This window comes from Thamnophis sirtalis, unplaced genomic scaffold (assembly GCF_051295495.1).
Source record: "Thamnophis sirtalis isolate CommonGarterSnake01/CBP01778 unplaced genomic scaffold, rThaSir2_p1.2 scaffold_5, whole genome shotgun sequence".
NCBI classification, from domain to species: Eukaryota; Metazoa; Chordata; class Lepidosauria; order Squamata; family Natricidae; genus Thamnophis; species Thamnophis sirtalis.
The window spans coordinates 70,230,475-70,249,437 of record NW_028261385.1 but is presented as its reverse complement, the minus strand read 5'-3'; the positions used below and the strand labels follow the sequence as shown (position 1 = coordinate 70,249,437).

Genomic DNA, 18,963 nt, shown 5'->3' with positions numbered 1-18,963 from the left:
TAGTGTGGCTGGCTAGGGAATTCTCGGATCTAAAGTCCACATATCTTAAAATTGCCAAGGTTCAGAAACGCTGCTCTAGAAATTGCCTTGCAAGCCAACGTGTCTTGTTAGACTTCATCAGCTCAGAAGTAAGATATAGCCTGCTAGCTACCCAGTCAGGATACTTTTATTAGATTATTACTAGGATTATTACTCTAATCAGAGTATTTTGTTTGGAATCTAATTTTGGCCAACGACCTTCTCTTCACCTTCTGGGCAAGGACGTGCTGCGGGCGGTTGCGCTTGCCCGCTTCCAGCTCCTTTCCAGGATGAGTCTTGATTGTTTTGTATCAATTTCTCCCAGCCGGTCGCACTTTGGCTGCCCTCACGGCGGGCTGAGGAGAAGGCGACAGGCGGGCCAAAAGACCCCCCCCCCCAGGGATGGGGCTGAGGGAGTAACCCGAATTGGTTGTAATCACACCCCTAAAGAGGAGAGTCCTTAAATAGGGGAGGAGAGATGGTGACAGCGCTGTGGGCGCTGCTCCTGACACGCCGGGACCAACTGCTGGGAGCTCCCGCAATCGCAGCCTCCGTTCTCAACGGCGGGCTCCACCGTTCTCCTTTCCCCGCCTTTTTACACCCCCCGTCGGCCGCCTGCTCCCGTCCCGCCAAGAGGCGCGCGCCATGGACCCCCCGCGGGCCGCTCCGCTCGCGCACATTTTCAAAGGGACCTTCATCCACTCCACCTGCGCCTCGCCCATGGTCATCCTGCAAGGCCACCTGTTGGGTGTAGAGGAGAGCGGGAAGGTGAGCCTGGGAAAGGAGAGAAGGGCGGCGCGGGGGCTCCCGGCTCGCTGCCTTCTCTGGCACTGGGGGGATGCGCTCGGGGCGGTGAGGATGCGCTCGGGGCGGTGAGGGTTCCAGCGTGGAGCCGAGGGGCTACGAAGGAGGAAAGGTGGCACTTCGGCTGGGAACAGCGCTTGGGACGGAGGGAGAAGTTTGAGGACGGGGCTTTGGAAGCGATATTTTAACATCCCCCCGCCACCCCCGTTGGCATGAAAATCCCGGCGGTTGTAGAAACGCGAAGAAAAAGAAGGCGGAAGAGCGGGTGGTTGTCGTGATTCACATAACTTACGTAACACCTGAGAAGAAAGTGGGGGATGTGAAATTGGGTTTAATTCGATCCATTTTCCAAGCAGGGAGCTCGTTTTCGGGTTGTTCAGAATCCCTGCAAATGATCAGCCGAAACAGAACAGACATAGGAATGAGAAGATAGAGAGATTTTGTTGATAGAAAGCGGGTGGTCTCCCATAAGTGAAAATCTCTTCCCGTCTCTAAATGGCACTTTAGGAAGGTGCGCAAATTATGCCAACTATAAAGAGGACCTGATAGACTTAGAGATATGCATCCCAATACTCTGCCCTCCCCGCTTTGTTTGTTTGTTTGAAAGGGTCACAACAAGTGTTTTCAGTGCTGGCAATTATCAAGCAGGGCAAGAAAATATGATAGAAATAAATAATAAATACTGCTGTTCTGTCATAACCACAGCTGATTCATTATTTGTCAGTATAAAAGAGAAATTCTGTGGTTATGACTATATATAAAGAAAGACTTGTCATCTTTGGGTGTCTTTTTTAAATTGTGATTTTATATCCATGTAAATACTTAACAGGAATATATTCAGTCAAATTACAAAGTCATCTGCGCTCATTTCCTAGAAAACATCATGATGGGTGTGTATATGGTGAAGAATAAATTAATATAGGGAGTGTTGAGAACTTGCACCATTTGCACTGGAAAATAAAGAACTATAAAAATGTTGAGACGATAGAAAAATAAATGACTAGATATTTCAGGACAGTCCTCAGTGCTGATCCTCTTGTTCAGATTGCTCTAATCTAAGATATTACATTAACATCATGTTTAATATTACTTTATTGTATGAAAGCCTGAAGAAAGTGTTTCAGGTGCATTTGTTTCCACTATTTCACCTATTCTAATTTTTGGTTCTACTAGCAAAGTCAATATTTGTTTAACTATTAGCTAAGCAGTATCAAACAAAGCTTCCAAGCTTTGATACTGTAGCCATCTGGCTCTATATATCATTAGATGCCAACAACTCTAGTCTAATTAGATGCTCATTTAACAAGAAATGTAATTATATGTTCCACATTCATTGGTGGTATACAGTTAAAAGCTTAATGAAGCATATTATTGTGCAAGCTCATACTTTCAAATATGTGCATGCGTGTAGAGAACAGATGATTGCAGTGACTAATATATGAATGTGTTTGGCATAGCAACCACATCTACTTGGTGGCTCTTGATTTTGCAGACCATTTAACTCCTTCCACTTTTATTGTAGTAACACGTATTTCCTTGGCTCTCTATCCTTTTTTGTACACTTGCAATAGTTACTTTATGACATGGCAGTTTTTCTCACTAAATAAGAGGCAGCCAATGCCTTTACATTACAGCATACAGCTTATATCAGTTAGGCTTTGATAAAGATGCCAAAGTCCCATTCAATAATGGTTTGGGTTGTGGCCCATTTTGAGAGAAATAGCAACAGGTATAAAGGACGAAATGGTGCCTTACCTGTCTGCAATGCTTTAGGCAACCATTTTGTCCTGTGATATTCCTTCCATCCCATAAGAGCCAACACTGATTCCAAATTTTGGCTCTGCCAATCTTGTGATGACCACAGAAGGAAAACTGGCAGGACATTTTTGTACTCTTCATCTAGTAGCTGTTGTACTCTGTTAGTATACTTGAAACTTTTAGACCATTTTTCTTCTATGGAAGACAGAGCCAACAGAACATCTTAAACAACTTACTGCTTCCTCATACATATAGTACAAATTGTAAGAGACAAGTTGTAGCACCATCAGCTTTTGCTGGTGGGAGAAGAGGAACCATCTTTCTGTTAAGTTGTTGAGCTAGTTCTCTCACACTTATTTTTTATGTATAATTATATATTATCCTTGCTTACTAAGCCATAGTTGAGAGGATTCAGTGGACTTTGGTCTTGGAACAATACTGGGACGAATGCCATGCAGCTATCAGTTCTGATGAAATAGTGATGAAAATTACATGGGAAAAGTGGTAATCTGATGATGATTATTATTATTTGCTTTATGTTTGATGGCTTATTATCTTTCACTCTCTTTTGAAAATTATCCTTTGACATATCTGATTGCTGCTAGAACAATGGAGACAAGGCTATGTGAAATGTATAAAAAGAATGAGATGATTGGTTCTAATAGAAGAGAATATACTGCATGTAGCTCAGGGTGTATACTAGGTACTACAAATGAACAGGGAGGAAATCCCATACTCATTTGCACTGATGATGTTACCTAGCTGGGTAATGAAATACCTGTAAACAAACAATCAAATTCAAAGACAACCAAGGACTCCACAGGGGAATGTTGGTTTTTGGAAAATTCCAGTGAGTCTAGTTATTGGAAGGAGACCACCAAATGCAGGCAGATGGGCGTCTCCGGTTCCATTCTTAGGCTATGAAAAATGCTCCTTTGGGAGCTGTGATTAAGCTCCACTCTTTTTATATAAACAGATTTGTATATTTTTAGGTTTTTTTTAAAAAACAAATTATGCAATTATTCTCAGAAACAACCTATTCTCAGAAACAATCTTAAGAGAGGTAAAGCCTAACACCCGAAAGAGGGAAAAATAAAAAGCTGGATTAATGCGTGATGGGACATGCTGGAATGCCATGGATTCAAATTCTGCCCAGATTTTCATCAGCATCCCCAATTAAGGACAAAAATTAGATGATTTATTTTCCTCCTATTACTTGTAATGGTTGTAGATGTACTACTGGAAAGGAGGCATAGAAAGAATCAATAATTCATTCTGCCATTTTTTTATGCTGTAATTTTTGTTTCTTCCTGAAGAGTTTTCTTAATTCTGGACATGCAGAAAGGTTCAAAATGGAAATGAGGCAGAAGATGAACTTGTCCCTGTCTCACCTGTCTCATTACATGTAAGCTTCTAGATTCAGAGAATAACAATTAGGTAATGTACAGTTAGGCAATGTACAATTAGGCAATGCGCAGGCTCATCACAGCTAGTGAAATAATGATTGCTTAAAGCAGCTAATAGCAATAGCTTTTAGGCTTAGAGCCAGAGGGGAAAATACCCACCTAATAGGGATGAGTGTCTGAAAAACTGGCATTCATTGTTTTATTTCATGGAGTTAACTGATGCTGTGGAAGAAATATTAAAACCTAAAAATAATCAATATTTTGTTTTAGTATGCCTATGAAAATTCTTGGAAATGTAGAAGCACCTCATTTCAAATCACATCTTTTTGAAGGTTCATGCAGAAGTTCCTCCTGGCTGTCTCTATATATGTAAAGTGAAGTGGCTCCCTGTGCATCCACACACAGGCACCACAAGACAAACTGGGGGATGCTTCTGCAGTATGTGATGGTTCTTTTAATTCCTTTAATTCACTTAACATTTGGCATGTATTTAACCATAGCTGTATTTCCTCATGTCCTTATTGCTCAGAGTTCTTTATTAGAATACAAATGGCCATAAAAGAGAAAACACAAGAAACTTTATTCGGCAGTGTTATTAAAACACTGGATAATTAAATTTGACTTTTACAATCTCTGTTTTACTCTTTCTTCTCCTTTGAAACCCTAGTGCTTAGCTACCGGTATGTAAAGGTAATCTTTGAATTATAACCATTCATTTAGTAACCATTCAGCAGCACTTGCTTATGACCACTCTTTGCACTTATGACGGTTGCAGTACCTTCATAGTCACATGACAAAAAAATGGGCACTCAGCAATCAGCATGTATTTATGATAGTTGCAGTGTCCTGGGGTCATGTGATTGCCATTTGTAACCTTTCCAACTGGCTTCTGACAAAGTCAAATGGGGAAAAACTGGATTCACTTAATGGCCGTGTGTTTTTTTGCTTAACAATCATGCAAAAAAGGTCATAAAATTGGGTGTGATTCACTGGGGGCATAAGTCAAGGACTACCTGTACTATACAAGAACACATTCATTTCCAGTGAACTGAATATTTGGCTGCCTTTTAACTTTTTGCAGATAAATAATCTGAAACAACTGTGGCAGGGTTCACACAGTGTTCCAAGATATTCTTAATGTTTTTTCAAATTGTGTTGAAACATGGGTGGGTACATACACACAAACACACAAACACACACACACTAAACCAAGACAAACTGCACTTAGGATTTACTCTGTGTGTTGAACCTAACTTCTATGTATATTGATGGAATATCCTATTGAAGACTACTTGCCATGTGACATTTGGAAAAGTCTTGGAAGAGAAAGGAAGGCTTGTAATTTAAGACAACCAATAATTGGAATTGAATCAATACTATTACTATTTTTAATTGTAAGGCACTGATGTTGATATAATATCCTTCAATAGAACATATGATTTCGAATATATACAGTAGGTATAGTGAAATAAAGTCACATTAACTTCTTATGACCTTTTACACCTTTCTCTAGGTTCCTCCAACATGTCCTTTCCCTGCCCATCGTTTCTTCAGTCTAAGTAATAATTTAAAATTAGACTTTCATACTTCTGTCATTAGCCTAGTCTGAAAGTCTTAGTTCATAATTAACTTTGTTTCAGTTTATTTATCTTCATCTTACACAATGTTATAGTTCATTCAAGTTCAGCAATTTGGGGGCAATGCAGAGCAACTGGCTCTTGAACAGATGGCTGCTGTAGTAGCAGAGACATTATTTTATGATCTTGCACCAGACACGTTTTTCCACTGGAGCAAATTCACTATGATACATCAATGGATGAACATTTTAAAAATCAGATTATGTTATCAGATATTTATATATTGGTTTATGACAGTGATGGCGAACCTATGACACGCGTGTCAGTGCTGACACGCGTAGCCATTTGGGGTGACACGCACAGGATTTCATGCGATTCATCCTCGGCTCCTGCACGGCCGCCGAGGATGAAAGAATCTGTGCTGGAGGAACGGGGGGGGGCGGGACGTGTGATCTCCCCCGCCCACACTCACTTACTGTATCGCCGCCGCCCCTTTCTGAGTACAGGGGCTGCTGGTAAGGCGTGCGTGTGCACACACATCATCAGCGCGGCGAGGGAGGACCCGCAGGAGAGGAGCGCGGGAACAGTGCGTGCCTCTCTCCAGTCAGGCCGGCACAGAGAGTCTACTCCTGGGACTGTCGGTTACGACCGCACCACAGCAGGGAACAGCGGAGTGCCAACGGGAACTGTGAGCGCCATTAGCAGCAACTATTGGGGTGCCAATAGTTTAAGGGTAACTCCATCCTTAAATTTATGAAAGGCTCTACAAATTTAAACTCTGCAAGTTTGAGCATTGCTCACTCCATAGCTCAGCATGCAAAAGAGCTTAATGAGGGAGAATTTATTAAAGAAACTCTCCTAAGATGTGCGCCAGTTCTATTTCACGATATGCAGAATAAAGATGCAATTATTAAGAGAATATCTGAGTTCTCTTGGGGCGGGCTGGAGCGGCATGTTGATGAGGACGTGGAGCTGGAAGCAGCCGACTCCACAGCCCTGGTTCACGGCACCCCAAACAAGTTCAATAATATCAAGGGCAACATACAAAATCGACTGATGAACAAAGAAGTTACTAAGCAGGTATGTTAAATAATTTGTTTTTGGTTTATTAAATACAATTATATATTGCAATTATACATTTTTGTAGTTTAAACTATAAATTGCGCAAAATTATGTTTTTGTCGAAGTGACACACAACGCGAGTTATGCTCGATTTTTTGCCAATTTTTGACACACCACGCCAAAAAGGTTGCCCATCACTGGTTTATGAAATAACCTTTGCTTTATCATCTGATTAATTTATACTTATTGAACACTGCTGACAAACAAAAGAAATAGAAGTTGCTTTTAGAAACTCTAGTCTTTGTGGGCCATATCCATTTGCTTTCTTCATAAAATGATATTTGCATAATAAATACATTATTGCACTATATGCTGTTCCGTAATAATATTATTACAAAAATGCTGTGCTATAAATATAGCATTGGCAGCTTGTCTTCCATGACAACAGTTCTGCTTTCAACAGTTACCATCTGGTGCTACTGTGTATGTTTATCTTTATTTCACTTTTTCCGGTTATGAAATTTGTATTTAATCAGAGCATTAATTTTTGTTTGCAGTTTACTTCAACATTTTTGCACTACAGGATTACTTTAATTTCTTATCAAAAGATCTGAATGTATGTGTAAGTTAAATAATTGCATGCTCATGTGGAATGATGCCATATTATTTGATTCATTGTCACTCATCTTACATATGTGACTCTGCATGGCTTACAATAAAATAAATAAAACTACATACATAAAATACAAAAAAATAATAATGTAAATAACCTCCTTTAGGATACTTTATTTGACAGTGCTATTAAAAAGAATAGGAGATACAATCTATCATAGAAATGAAGATTTTACAGCACAAAAAAGATAATGAATCTGCCTCTTTTTCACCACCCAAACTATTTGCTAAGTTGAAAAAAATGTATCTAATGACTGGTCAAAAGTAATGAAACAAGAAGACATTTCCAGTGTTCTTTGCTATAGGAATTATTGCTGATTCTGCAACTAAAGCATTTGATGTCACTGAAAGGAATTTAGCTGGGTTCCACCACAAAACCGCGAAGCCCTTATCCATGCCGACATAAGTGCGGAGGGAAAATCCGCGCCGTCCGAAGCGCTAAGGAAAAACGCGACCCTACCGCGATGACATAATCGCGGAGGGCAAATCCGTGCCTTCCGAAGCACTCAGCACCTAAACCTAACCCTAACCCTAACCCTAACCCTAACCCTAAACCTAACCCTAACCCTAACCCTAACCCTAAAGCAAACCCCTAAACCTAATCCTAACCCTTACCTTAATTTAAATCGGCTTTCTGCCGCCACGCTGTTTTAAAGTGCCCTTCTGTCGCCGCGCTGTTGTCGCGGCGGTGATAACACGCGGTGATGTCATCGTGGCTTTAGCAACGCGGTTTTATCACCACTATTTTGACGAGCGCGGTTTTGTCGTGCCACGATTTAGCTGCAACTAATCTACAAAAATAAATTCTGAAGACTTAATATGAGATTATTACCTATATCTGCAAGCATTTGATGTCACTGCTGAACAGTTGAACTGTTTATTATTTTTATTATTTTTATTTTATTATTATGTGGTTAATCTTTGGTGAGATTGACAGCCTTTGGGGTTGATAGCCTAACAGTTTGAGTCCTAACCAAGGACCTAGGAACTGTTAAGGTAATGTCGGATGATATAAGTTGTTCCAAGTAGGGTGTTTTTTTGTAGTCAGAATGTTCAAGTCAGGTAAATTTAGAATTTTCAAATAGTGAGGTAGCCCTTTAGGTATTGCTCCAAGGGCTCCAATTACAATTGGAACAACACATGATTTCTTTTTCCACAGTCACACAACCTCAATTTGCAAGTCTCAGTATTTTGTGATTTTTTTTCTTGGTGTTTATCTTCTATTATTATTAGAATTGTATCACAGCGGCCAGTTGTTTAGCTGGATTTGGCATTGATTATTAGTTGGGCCCCACTAGGCCTAGGACATCGTAGCGTATTTTCGTAATATGCGTACAGTTCCAAGCAGTGTGGCTTTTTGCATTTGACTGATGGTGATTTTGTCAATTTTTAACTGTTTTAAATGTAATTCCAGTGCTTTTGGAATAGCACCCAGTGTGCCAATTACCACTGGAATTACCACTGCTGGTTTGTGCCATAGGCGTTGAATTTCGATTTTTAAGTCCTGGTATTTTGCGATTTTTTCATGTTCCTTCTCGGCGACCCTGCTATCACCTGGTATTGCGATGTCTATGATTGTGACCTTATTTTTCCCAACCAGTGTGATGTCTGGTGTATTATGCGCCAGTATTTTGTCTGTTTGTATACGGAAATCCCACAAGATCTTGACCATCTGATTTTTGGTGACTTTTTCAGGCTGATGTTCCCACCAGTTTGTTGCTGTTTTAATATTATAATTTTTGCACAAATTCCAATGGATCATTTGCGCTACTGAATTGTGCTGCAATTTATAATCAGTCTACGTGATTTTTTTTACAGCAGCTGAGTATGTGATCAACAGTTTCATCAGCTTCTTTGCAAAGTCTGCATTTGGCATCATCAGAGGATTTTTCGATTTTGGCCTTAATGGCATTTGTGAGGATAGCTTGTTCTTGCGCAGCCAGGATTACCGTATTTTCACCCATATAACCCGCGGGTTATATGCGGTTTTTACATGCACAGCGCCCCCCTGCGGCTTATATGCGTGGGCGGGGTATACGGAAAATATTTTACACGATCGGAGGCTTACACGATCGGAGGCTTGCTTCTTTCTCCGTTTCTTCCCCCACCCCGATCTCAGCTGTTTCCTTCTCCTCCGTTCCTTTCCTCTTCCCCAGCGTGCGCAGGCTTCTTTCTCCGTTTCTTCCCCCACCCCGATCTCAGCTGTTTCCTTCTCCTCCGTTCCTTTCCTCTTCCCCAGCGTGCGCAGGCTTCTTTCTCCGTTTCTTCCCCCACCCCGATCTCAGCTGTTTCCTTCTCCTCCGTTCCTTTCCTCTTCCCCAGCGTGCGCAGGCTTCTTTCTCCGTTTCTTCCCCCACCCCGATCTCAGCTGTTTCCTTCTCCTCCGTTCCTTTCCTCTTCCCCAGCGTGCGCAGGCTTCTTTCTCCGTTTCTTCCCCCACCCCGATCTCAGCTGTTTCCTTCTCCTCCGTTCCTTTCCTCTTCCCCAGCGTGCGCAGGCTTCTTTCTCCGTTTCTTCCCCCACCCCGATCTCAGCTGTTTCCTTCTCCTTCGTTCCTTTCCTCTTCCCCAGCTTGCGCAGGCTTCTTTCTCCGTTTCTTCCCCCCCCATCTCAGCTGTTTCCCTTCTCTTTTACTCGTCGTGGGTTATATGCGTGGGCGGGTTATATGCGTGGGCGGGTTATATGCGTGGGCGGGGTATACGGGAAATATTTTACATGATCCGGGAAACCCGCGGGTTATATGCGTGGGCGGGTTATTTGCGTGGGCGGGTTATATGGGTGAAAATACGGTAGTAACTCTGTTTCTTTCTTTAATGTACCTGTTGTTAACCATAACCAAGTTTGTTCACTGTCCACTTTATCTTTTATTTTTTCCAGAAATTGGCCATGCAGTGCTTTGTTCTGCCAACTCTCTATTCTTGATTTTTATCACATCTTTTCTGTATTCTTGTTTCGTCTGTTGGGCCTTCAGTAGATTTTTGTTCTTTACTTCGATTAATAGATGTTCTTGAGTGTCTTTTAAATAATCAGCCAGTGCATGTTTTTCTTCTTCAACTGTTTGCTTCACTTGTAATAATCCTCTGCCACCTGATTTTCGGGGCAGATATAGTCTATCAGTATCACCACGTGGATGTAAACTGTAGTGCATTGTCATTAGTTTCCTGGTTTTTTGGTCCAAAAGGTCCAAATCAGCTTGTGTCCAGTTAACTATACCAGCTGTGTATCTTATAACTGGTATTGCCCAGATATTTATGGCCTTGATTGTATTTCCACCATTCAATTTAATTTCAAAATTTTCCTAACTCTGTTGGTGTACTCTCGCCTGACAATAGTTTTTACTTCTCCATGCTTGATGTTATCCAACTGCAGAATGCCTAAGTATTTGTAGGCTTCATTTTCTTTGCATTTAATTAATTGGCCATTGGGCATTTCAATTCCCCCACATGCAGTGATTTTGCCCCTTTTTATGGATACAGTGGCGCATTTTTCCATGCCAAACTGCATTGAAATATCGGTGCTGAATACTCGGACTGTGTTTGTCAATGATTGGATTTCTATTTCTGACTTTCCTTAGAGTTTCAAATCATCCATATATAGTAAATGCGAAATTTTTTCAGCTTCTTTGGCTGTTTGGTAGCCTAATTTCATTTTTTTAAGATTACTGATAGTGGGATCATTGCGATGATGAAGAGAAGAGGTGAAAGTGAATCACCCTGGAAAATTCCTCGCTTGATATTAACCATTCCGTAGATCTCATTCCCTACTACCAATTCAGTTCTCCATTGTTTCATCGCCTTTTTAGTAAAGGATGTAATATTTTTGCTGACAACGCCAGTTGTTTCTAAGCATTTTATGATCCAACTATGTGGCAGTGAGTATTATTATTTACTTTATTCATTAAAAATGAAACTCAGCCAACTGAACATTCAAAAATACATTACAAATACCATTGACTGGTGCTAATAGTTGATACGGTTTGCTGCCAGTGTCCTAGATATGAACCAAATAACTTCTTAAAATATAAGATGTTCTGAGTAGCGCAGTTTTTTGCAGTTCTCCTGATTTTTTACACTTTAAAAAAACTTAAAACAGTGGCAGCAAGAAATTGCCAGGTGTGCTACCAGCTATATTGGATGCTGGGATAGCTGCTGGGATGATTGCTCCCTATTTCATTTGGCTGGTTCCTGTATTAATGACATACTTTTAACAGAACCAATGACAGGATAGAGCAGAAGCCCAGAGGAAAACATCTTTGGTGTTAGGCTTCTTCTATTATCAGACTTGACATCAACTGAAGGTACACACTACCACAGGGCTAAACAAGTGTCATGGCTGCAGTCTTAGAATGAAGTGACTGAAGTTAATGGATAAGACTTAAGTCATTGCATTCTCTGCAGTTTAAATCCACCATTGTTACTTCCTGCCTTTTCTATGGCTTACCAGGAACCTCTGGAGTATCTAGAGCAGTGTTTCTCAACCTTGGCAACTTGAAGATGTCTGGACTTCAACTCATCTTCAAGTTGCCAAGGTTGAGAAACACTGATCTAGAGGGATGGCTGCCTTGGGTTTGGCAGACAAGGGAGATCCTGGGCTCCTTCTTGCCCAACAGTTTCAAACTTTCCTCTCTCTATCTCCATATTTGAAAGCTCAACATCCTTGAGATTCAGAACAGTATGAATGCATGATACTCCATCTTCATTGCAGAAGGTTTTTTCCAGTTGGAATCAATGAGATCTATGCAGTTTCAGAACAAAATAAAATAAATGATATATTATTGTTAATTTTAATCAATTTTTTAAAATGTTATTGTTAATCTCAATTGGGTTTGTTTTTTGGATACTCTATTTAATTTTTAAAAAACTTTTGTAATATGTGTTTCTTTTAATGTTGTACGCCGCCCTGAGTCCTTGGGAGAAGGGCGGCATATAAATCAATAAACCAAACCAAACCAAACCAGAAGAATTCTTTTCTTCTTCAAGCAACAAAGTATTATCTGTGAGACAATGGAAAATTCTGTACCTCCCCTCCATCATCACTCTGCCCAAGCGTCCTCTCTTTCTCATTCTACTAAATTCCTTTCTGTCCCCACACCACTCAAAATCAGTTCATTGATCAGATAATTTGGGTTTAGGAGGTAGTACAGATTTAATCTCCTCCAATGGCCCAGATGTCCCATCCTGCAATGTGCATCCAGACTGCAGTCTAATTTCAAATCTTCCTTCCCATTTATCATTGGTAGATGTACTAGAAGCAGTAAAACAGTGTACAGGTGAATAATTTTTAAAATGTGACTGGAAGCTGCAAGTGCAAAGAAAATGGACTGATTTGTGCCACAATGTGGAACGGCCCAACTGATCGGTCATCCAGCTTCTTAAATAATTGTATAGAAGGAAATGTTTGATAGACAATAAAATCCAACTTTTGACAACAGTGGAAGGTCTTCTTCATAATATTTTGTTGGAAGACCTGGCATGGCCCAGCAGTGGAATTTCTGAATTGTTTGAAACTCCTGAAGGAAATGGGAGGCTTCTCTGATGGCTAAAGACCAGAAGATGATTAGAAAAAAAGGAAATATGTTACTCATAAGTAACCTTAAAACATAACTTTTAATCATATTTTAAAAGAAACTTAGCAAGCATAAAAGAAATGGTTGGTCATCTTTCTGTAAGTCAACGCTTCCAACAAAAGTATAATTCATAGGTAACATTTATCTCTCTAGTTGTGGGCAATAGGCTAAGGATAGCAGTTTTGCAGTAATTGAAATAGTATGAACCACAAGATGTAGATCAGGTTAAGAAATCAACACCACATTAAGGCTACAACTACAGTAATTTTATTAGGATTAGTTATAGTAATACATAATTCTTGCAAATGTGATTATGCTTTATCTCCTTTTCTAATATTTATTTTGAACTATGAGGGTATCCCTCAGAAATACTTACAGTGTACATACCTTCATTTTTTTTGGCTGAAGCAATGTTTCTCTTTTTATTGCTTTTGTAATAGCTCTTCCCTTTCCCTGTCAAGGCCAACGTTTTTACTATCTACAAATAGGCCCTGCCAAAATTATACCATGAACTGTTGGCTCCTATCACAAATCAGGTGGTTGGGCAAGCTGTTATTTCAAACAACTTATTGAATTAACAGATGGTCTCTTTAAGGTGCACATGAGAAGCCAAGGCAGGGGATAAAGTGAACAAAGTTAGAGAAGAGAACAACTGCTACCAAAATAGTATAGTATTTAGATTTTTGAGAAATGGTAGGTCCGTTATAAAGATCAAGGAAATTCTGTGTTGTGAGGTCTGTGATAGACAAATGTCATTATGTCATTAATCCAATCTAACCTGCATATACAATGTTTCTCCAGAACTATAATATTTAAGTAATTGAGTTGTTAATCTGTTGAATATCCTGTGGTTTTCAGTTGAATTAGGAAACAGATAGTAAACATTTCCTAAAATTTAATTGTAATAAAATAATTCAGTTTTAAAAAGCAATTCAATGATCAAGTACAGTGGAACCTCAGGTGCCGACCATAATTTGTTCTAGGACTTCATATGGCACCCAATTTGGTCATGATCAAAAGCAAGACTAACTGCGCATAAATGTGCACCAAAAAATGGTGTGGCAGGGGAAATCGCCAGAGCTATGTTTATTCGGCACCCGAGGATGTATTTGTGACGTGAGTGAAACATTTAGCAGATTTTTCAGTTGGGACCCAAATTGTTCATCGTCTGAGCCATTTGGGACCTGAGGTTGGTTTCAAACAGGGGTGGATTTCTGCCAGCGTTGCTGCCAGTTTAATTTGTGTACGCTGCACATGCATACACATTTAACTATAAATTGAAAAAATTACTAAAAAACATGCCGGCAACAGCAATGGCGATCAGGGAACCGGTTTGGAGGCATGGCCAGCCTGGGTCACTGCCAGTTCTGCGACCAAGGCCAAAATACCACTACTGGTTTGCCCGAACCAGTGCAAACTGGTAGCAATCCACTTATGATTTCAAATCATTAAATATTTTTTAAATTACAAACTGTTGAGACTGAAAAGTGCAGAGAAGAGCAACAAAGCAGTTTCTATATTAGTGTTAATTAGGTTAATTAATGCTGTTATATCTGGGTGGCAAAAATCTGGAAAACTCTAGATGACACTAAGAAGATAAAAAACCTCATTGTTTTAAAAATAATTTGTATTTTTGCAGCCCATATGTGATAGCCATAAGTAATATAAGCCATATCAGAAAACAAAATGCTTGTCAACTCTCTGTGTTGACATTCCATGCAGAGCGGTGGCGGAGCCGGATCTCACATTACAGTACCTGGGTTGAAATGAATGAAGCTATTGGATAACATGATTTATGACAAGCTGAAGGGAGGACAGAAACTTGGGCAAAGTTCAAAAGCAGAAAAAGAGAGCAAAAAGATGACTGCGAATAAGAAATGCCTAATGAAGAATGCCTAATGAAGCTGTTAATAAATCACTGCTTTTTGTATTACAACATTGCATCACTTATTATGAAGCAGGCATCGTTAGGGTACTTTACAGACAGCCATCTTTTGCTTTTAAATATCGGGGGTGCCGAGGGGGAACTCAGAAGACCATGGCAAAAGGCCAGCTATCTGAACAGAGCTGGAGAGCAGCCGTCAGACATCAAAGCCGAGATGAGCGAAGCAAGAGGAGATAAGTAATCAACCCCTAAAAACAGCTAAAGCTGAGCCCCCACTCCACCCCTATGCCCAGAAAAAGGGAAAGGTCCTAAGTGAGCTGGGAATAGTGGAGGGGATGCTGCACTGAAATCAAGCCAGGCCCCCAAAGCCCCAAATGGAGCCCTTGGGAAGTTCCATAGAGCAACGGAGGGAGGAATTTGACTGGCTCATCCTCCGGAAAGAAAGGCCATTATGCATGCCAAAAGAGAGGGGAAGAGCAGTGGATCCTCTTGAGGTGACGAGAACCACATGGGAACGCAGCCCCACTTCTCCACCCATTAGAAGGAAGATGAAGCCAGTGTCTCTCCCACGTAGCAGGCAGGCTGCCCAGGGCAGACAATCTCCACCCTCCCTCTGAACTAGAACTGAGGAGTATCTTTAGACATATCAAATACAAGCACACAGAGGCCAACAAGAGGAAGGAAGGGCACTGTTGATTGAACCGCACCGATTCAAAAGAAAGTTTGATGGGAACTCAGACCAGTTAGCCCTATTCCTTGACTCAGCTGAGGCCCACCTGGAATGCTATGGACACCTCTACTCATCCTTCAGAGCCATAGTGAATACTATCACAGAGGGACTAGAGGGGATGGCTAGCAGCCCTCCACAAGAGGAGAGCCCCCCAACTGCAAGGCGTAGATGACTCCCTACGACTGCTAGAGGCCAGATTTGAGGAGGTAGAGGAGGACCTATATGCGGAAGATGAGCTCAACAACCTAAAGCAAAGGGGCTGCCCCATCAAAGAGCACATCCGCGAATTTAGGAGAGTCATTGGAAGGCTACCTTTACCAAAGCATTGTTAATGTATTTTTTCAGAACAAGTCTGGACCAGCAGATTGCCCAAGTAACTGCCTACCGCGACATCCCAAACTGACTCTCTGAGTGGTTACGGGTAGCAATAAAAGTCAACAGCGGGCTGCATGCCAATGACATGAGAAAGCAACCAGACACAAAAGAGAGAGGTCAACCTGACCTGAAACTATCCAGCCAACAGGGCACCACAGCGGACCCTAAGACCAGCCCTCACTCAAAGTCCACTGAAATACTACAGATGCAAGGGGATGGGCCATATGGAATCCGTGTGCATGACCCCAACCCCAAGACGAAGGCCAGAGCTACTACCAAGGGCACAACGAGAATACGGCCATAAATGGGCTAACCACGCATCCCGGAAGGCTTTCCAGGCCGCAGAAGTCCCTCCCCAACCAAATGAAGGGGGGAATCCAAGGCAACAATGACCAGTCACCAGAATCCTACGACAGTGACAACAAGGGCGAAAACGACCCAATGGTGAGAGGACCAATTCGCCCTTTCCTTTTTCCAATACACCTCACAGCCCCAAAGACAGGAAGCCAGGGGGATTTTCAAGCCCTAATAGACTCAGGCTGCACTAGATGCTTGATCAACCTGACCACAATCCTGAAACTGTGGATCAGAGCAAAAAGACTGGCCTACCCAATCTGGTTCGAACAGGTCGATGGCTCCCTAATGGGGGGACCTTATGCCACCCACCTGTCCGAACCAGTGAGACTAGAGCTAGTGGATCACTGGGAAATAAATCGATTCATAATAACCCCCAAAATGACAGATCCAGTCATACTGGGACTCTCCTGGCTAGACAAGTGGGGACCAACCATTTGGTGGCAAGGGGGTACCCGCAGGCTTAGGATAGAAAAGGGGCCCCAACCCCTTTTCCACCAGCAAGCAGAAACACCACCCATGTAGGGAACCCCCCAAAAGAGCACACCAGAACATCTGGGAGCCACGTCTGATGAAATCCTAGAGACCGAACAGATCCCAGGGGAATATCAGGACCTCGCAGAAGTATTCAGCGAGACAGAATGCAACATTCTGCCCTCCCCCACCCTGAGGCAGATTGTGCCATCGAAATCATCCTCAGGGCAAAACTACCCAAACCCAAGCTGTACACCATGACGCCCCAGGAAGTGCAAGAAATGCACAAATACATAGACAAAAACCTAGCACGAGGGTTCATCGAGCCAGCCAAGCCACGGGTTGCAGCGCCAGTCTTCTTCAAAGAGAAAAAAGACAGAACTATGAGACTGTGTGTGGACTTTTGAGGGATAAATGCTGTGTGTGTACACAATATATCCCAGTCCCCCTCATGAAAGATATGCTATCTCACTTGGCCAAGGGAAAAGTCTTCACCAAATTAGACCTCAGAGAGGCATACTACCGAATATGGATTAGGGAAGGAGATGAGTGGAAAACAGCGTTCAACTGCCCCCTAGGGAGCTTCCAATTCAAAGTGATGCCTGTCGGACTACAGGGAGCCCCAGCAGTGTTCATGCAGTTAATAAACAAGGTGCTACAAGAGGGTCCTCGTCTACCTGTATGACATCCTCATCTACACTGAGACCATGGACAACCACATACCCCCCGTCTGCCAAGTACTGGAAAAACTTCTGGCAGCCAACCTGTACGTAAGCTATCAAAATGTGAATTGCACTGTGAGCGACTAGAATACTTAGAATACCGAGTGTCAAATGAGGGAATAGAGATGGACCCAGCCAAAGTGCAAGCCGTCCTAAGCTGGCAACCCCCTCGCACCTGCAGACAGCTAAAAGCTTCCTAGGGTTCACGAACTTCTATAGGTAATTCATCCCCTCCTTTGCGAAGGAACAAAACCTCACCCGGGACAACCTCTACAGTGGGACCTAAGCTGCCAAAAGGCATTCGAGACACTAAAAGAAATGTTTGCAAAGGAACCAGTGCTGAAGCATCCTGACCTCGAGCAACCCTTCATGATCCAAGCAGATGCCAGCAAAATGGCAGTGGGAGCGGTGCTACTCCAAAGAAACAACCAAGGAAACCTACAACCCTGTGCCTACACCTCTCGCAAGCTCACAGACACAGAGAGATGATGGGCCGCAAGGGGAAAAGAGGTTTTCGCAGTGAGATGGGCACTGCTAACCTGGAGACATCTATTGGAAGGGGGGCAGAAACCGTTCGAAGTCTGGACTGACCATAACAATCTGGGGGCTCTTAGGACCCCACGGAAACCCAAACAAGTCCGATGGGCTCAATATTTCAACTGCTTCAACTTCATACTAAAACACATTCCATGGCAGAGAAATTTTCTAGCTGATGCCCTCTCCTGCATGCCCCAGTACAAATGCGAATGGGAGCAGGTGGTGGACGGCATCATTCCCACTACCCAAATAGCTGCCCAAGTGACCACCAGACGACAACCCTGTGACCGGCATGACCAACCAGCAGGCGACCTAACCACGAGACTCAAAACTGAACTGCTAGCAGACCCTTGGTTCCAAAACAACCAACAAATCTTGACAAAAAGAGATAACCTTGCATGGAAGGGGATGAAACTCTATGTCCTGGAATCCCTATGCATCCTAATTCTCCAGAGGAGCCACGATGCCAAACCGGCAGGCCACTTTGTATTCCTAAAGACATTACACTTAGCCCGGAGGCAGTTCTGGTAGCCCAAAATAAAGAAAGATGTGAACAGTTACGTGAAAAGTTTCACCATCTGTGCCACAATGAAGAGGCGACCAGGAAAAACCCCTGGATTGCTGCAGTCAGTAGCACAGCCAATGAGGCCGTGGGGGGAGATTGCAATGGATTTTATAGTAGAGTTGCCGAAAAGTGGGGGAAACATGGTGATTTGTACTGTAATAGACCTGTTCTCCAAACAGGTGCACTTCATACCCTGCAGCGGACTACCCTCAGCTCACAAGATGGCTAAACTGTTCCTGAAGCACATCTACTGCCTGCATGGAGTACCTCGAAGAATTATCTCAGGCAGAGGGGTCCAGTTCACGGCTAAGTTCTGGAGGGAGTTCCTGCGGTCCATTGGGTCATCCCAGGGCCTTAGCTCGGCTTTTCACCCAAGCACCAATGGGAAGGGGCAGAGAGACTGAATGCTATGGTAGAGCAGTACCTGAGATGCTACGTGAACTATCAGCAGTCCAATT

The 18,963-nt window shown here is 42.3% G+C and overlaps 1 protein-coding gene across 1 annotated transcript in view; it reads left to right on the top strand.

Moving 5' to 3' along the window:
- Positions 1-513: 513 nt before the first annotated feature.
- The window catches only part of GDA (guanine deaminase), a 58,889-nt gene continuing 40,439 nt past the window's right edge, over positions 514-18,963 (top strand). The window contains exon 1 of the mRNA XM_087715989.1: positions 514-786. Within this exon, the coding sequence (XP_087572115.1) occupies positions 664-786 (123 nt within the window). The 5' untranslated portion in view covers positions 514-663. The remainder of the gene's footprint in view (positions 787-18,963) is intronic.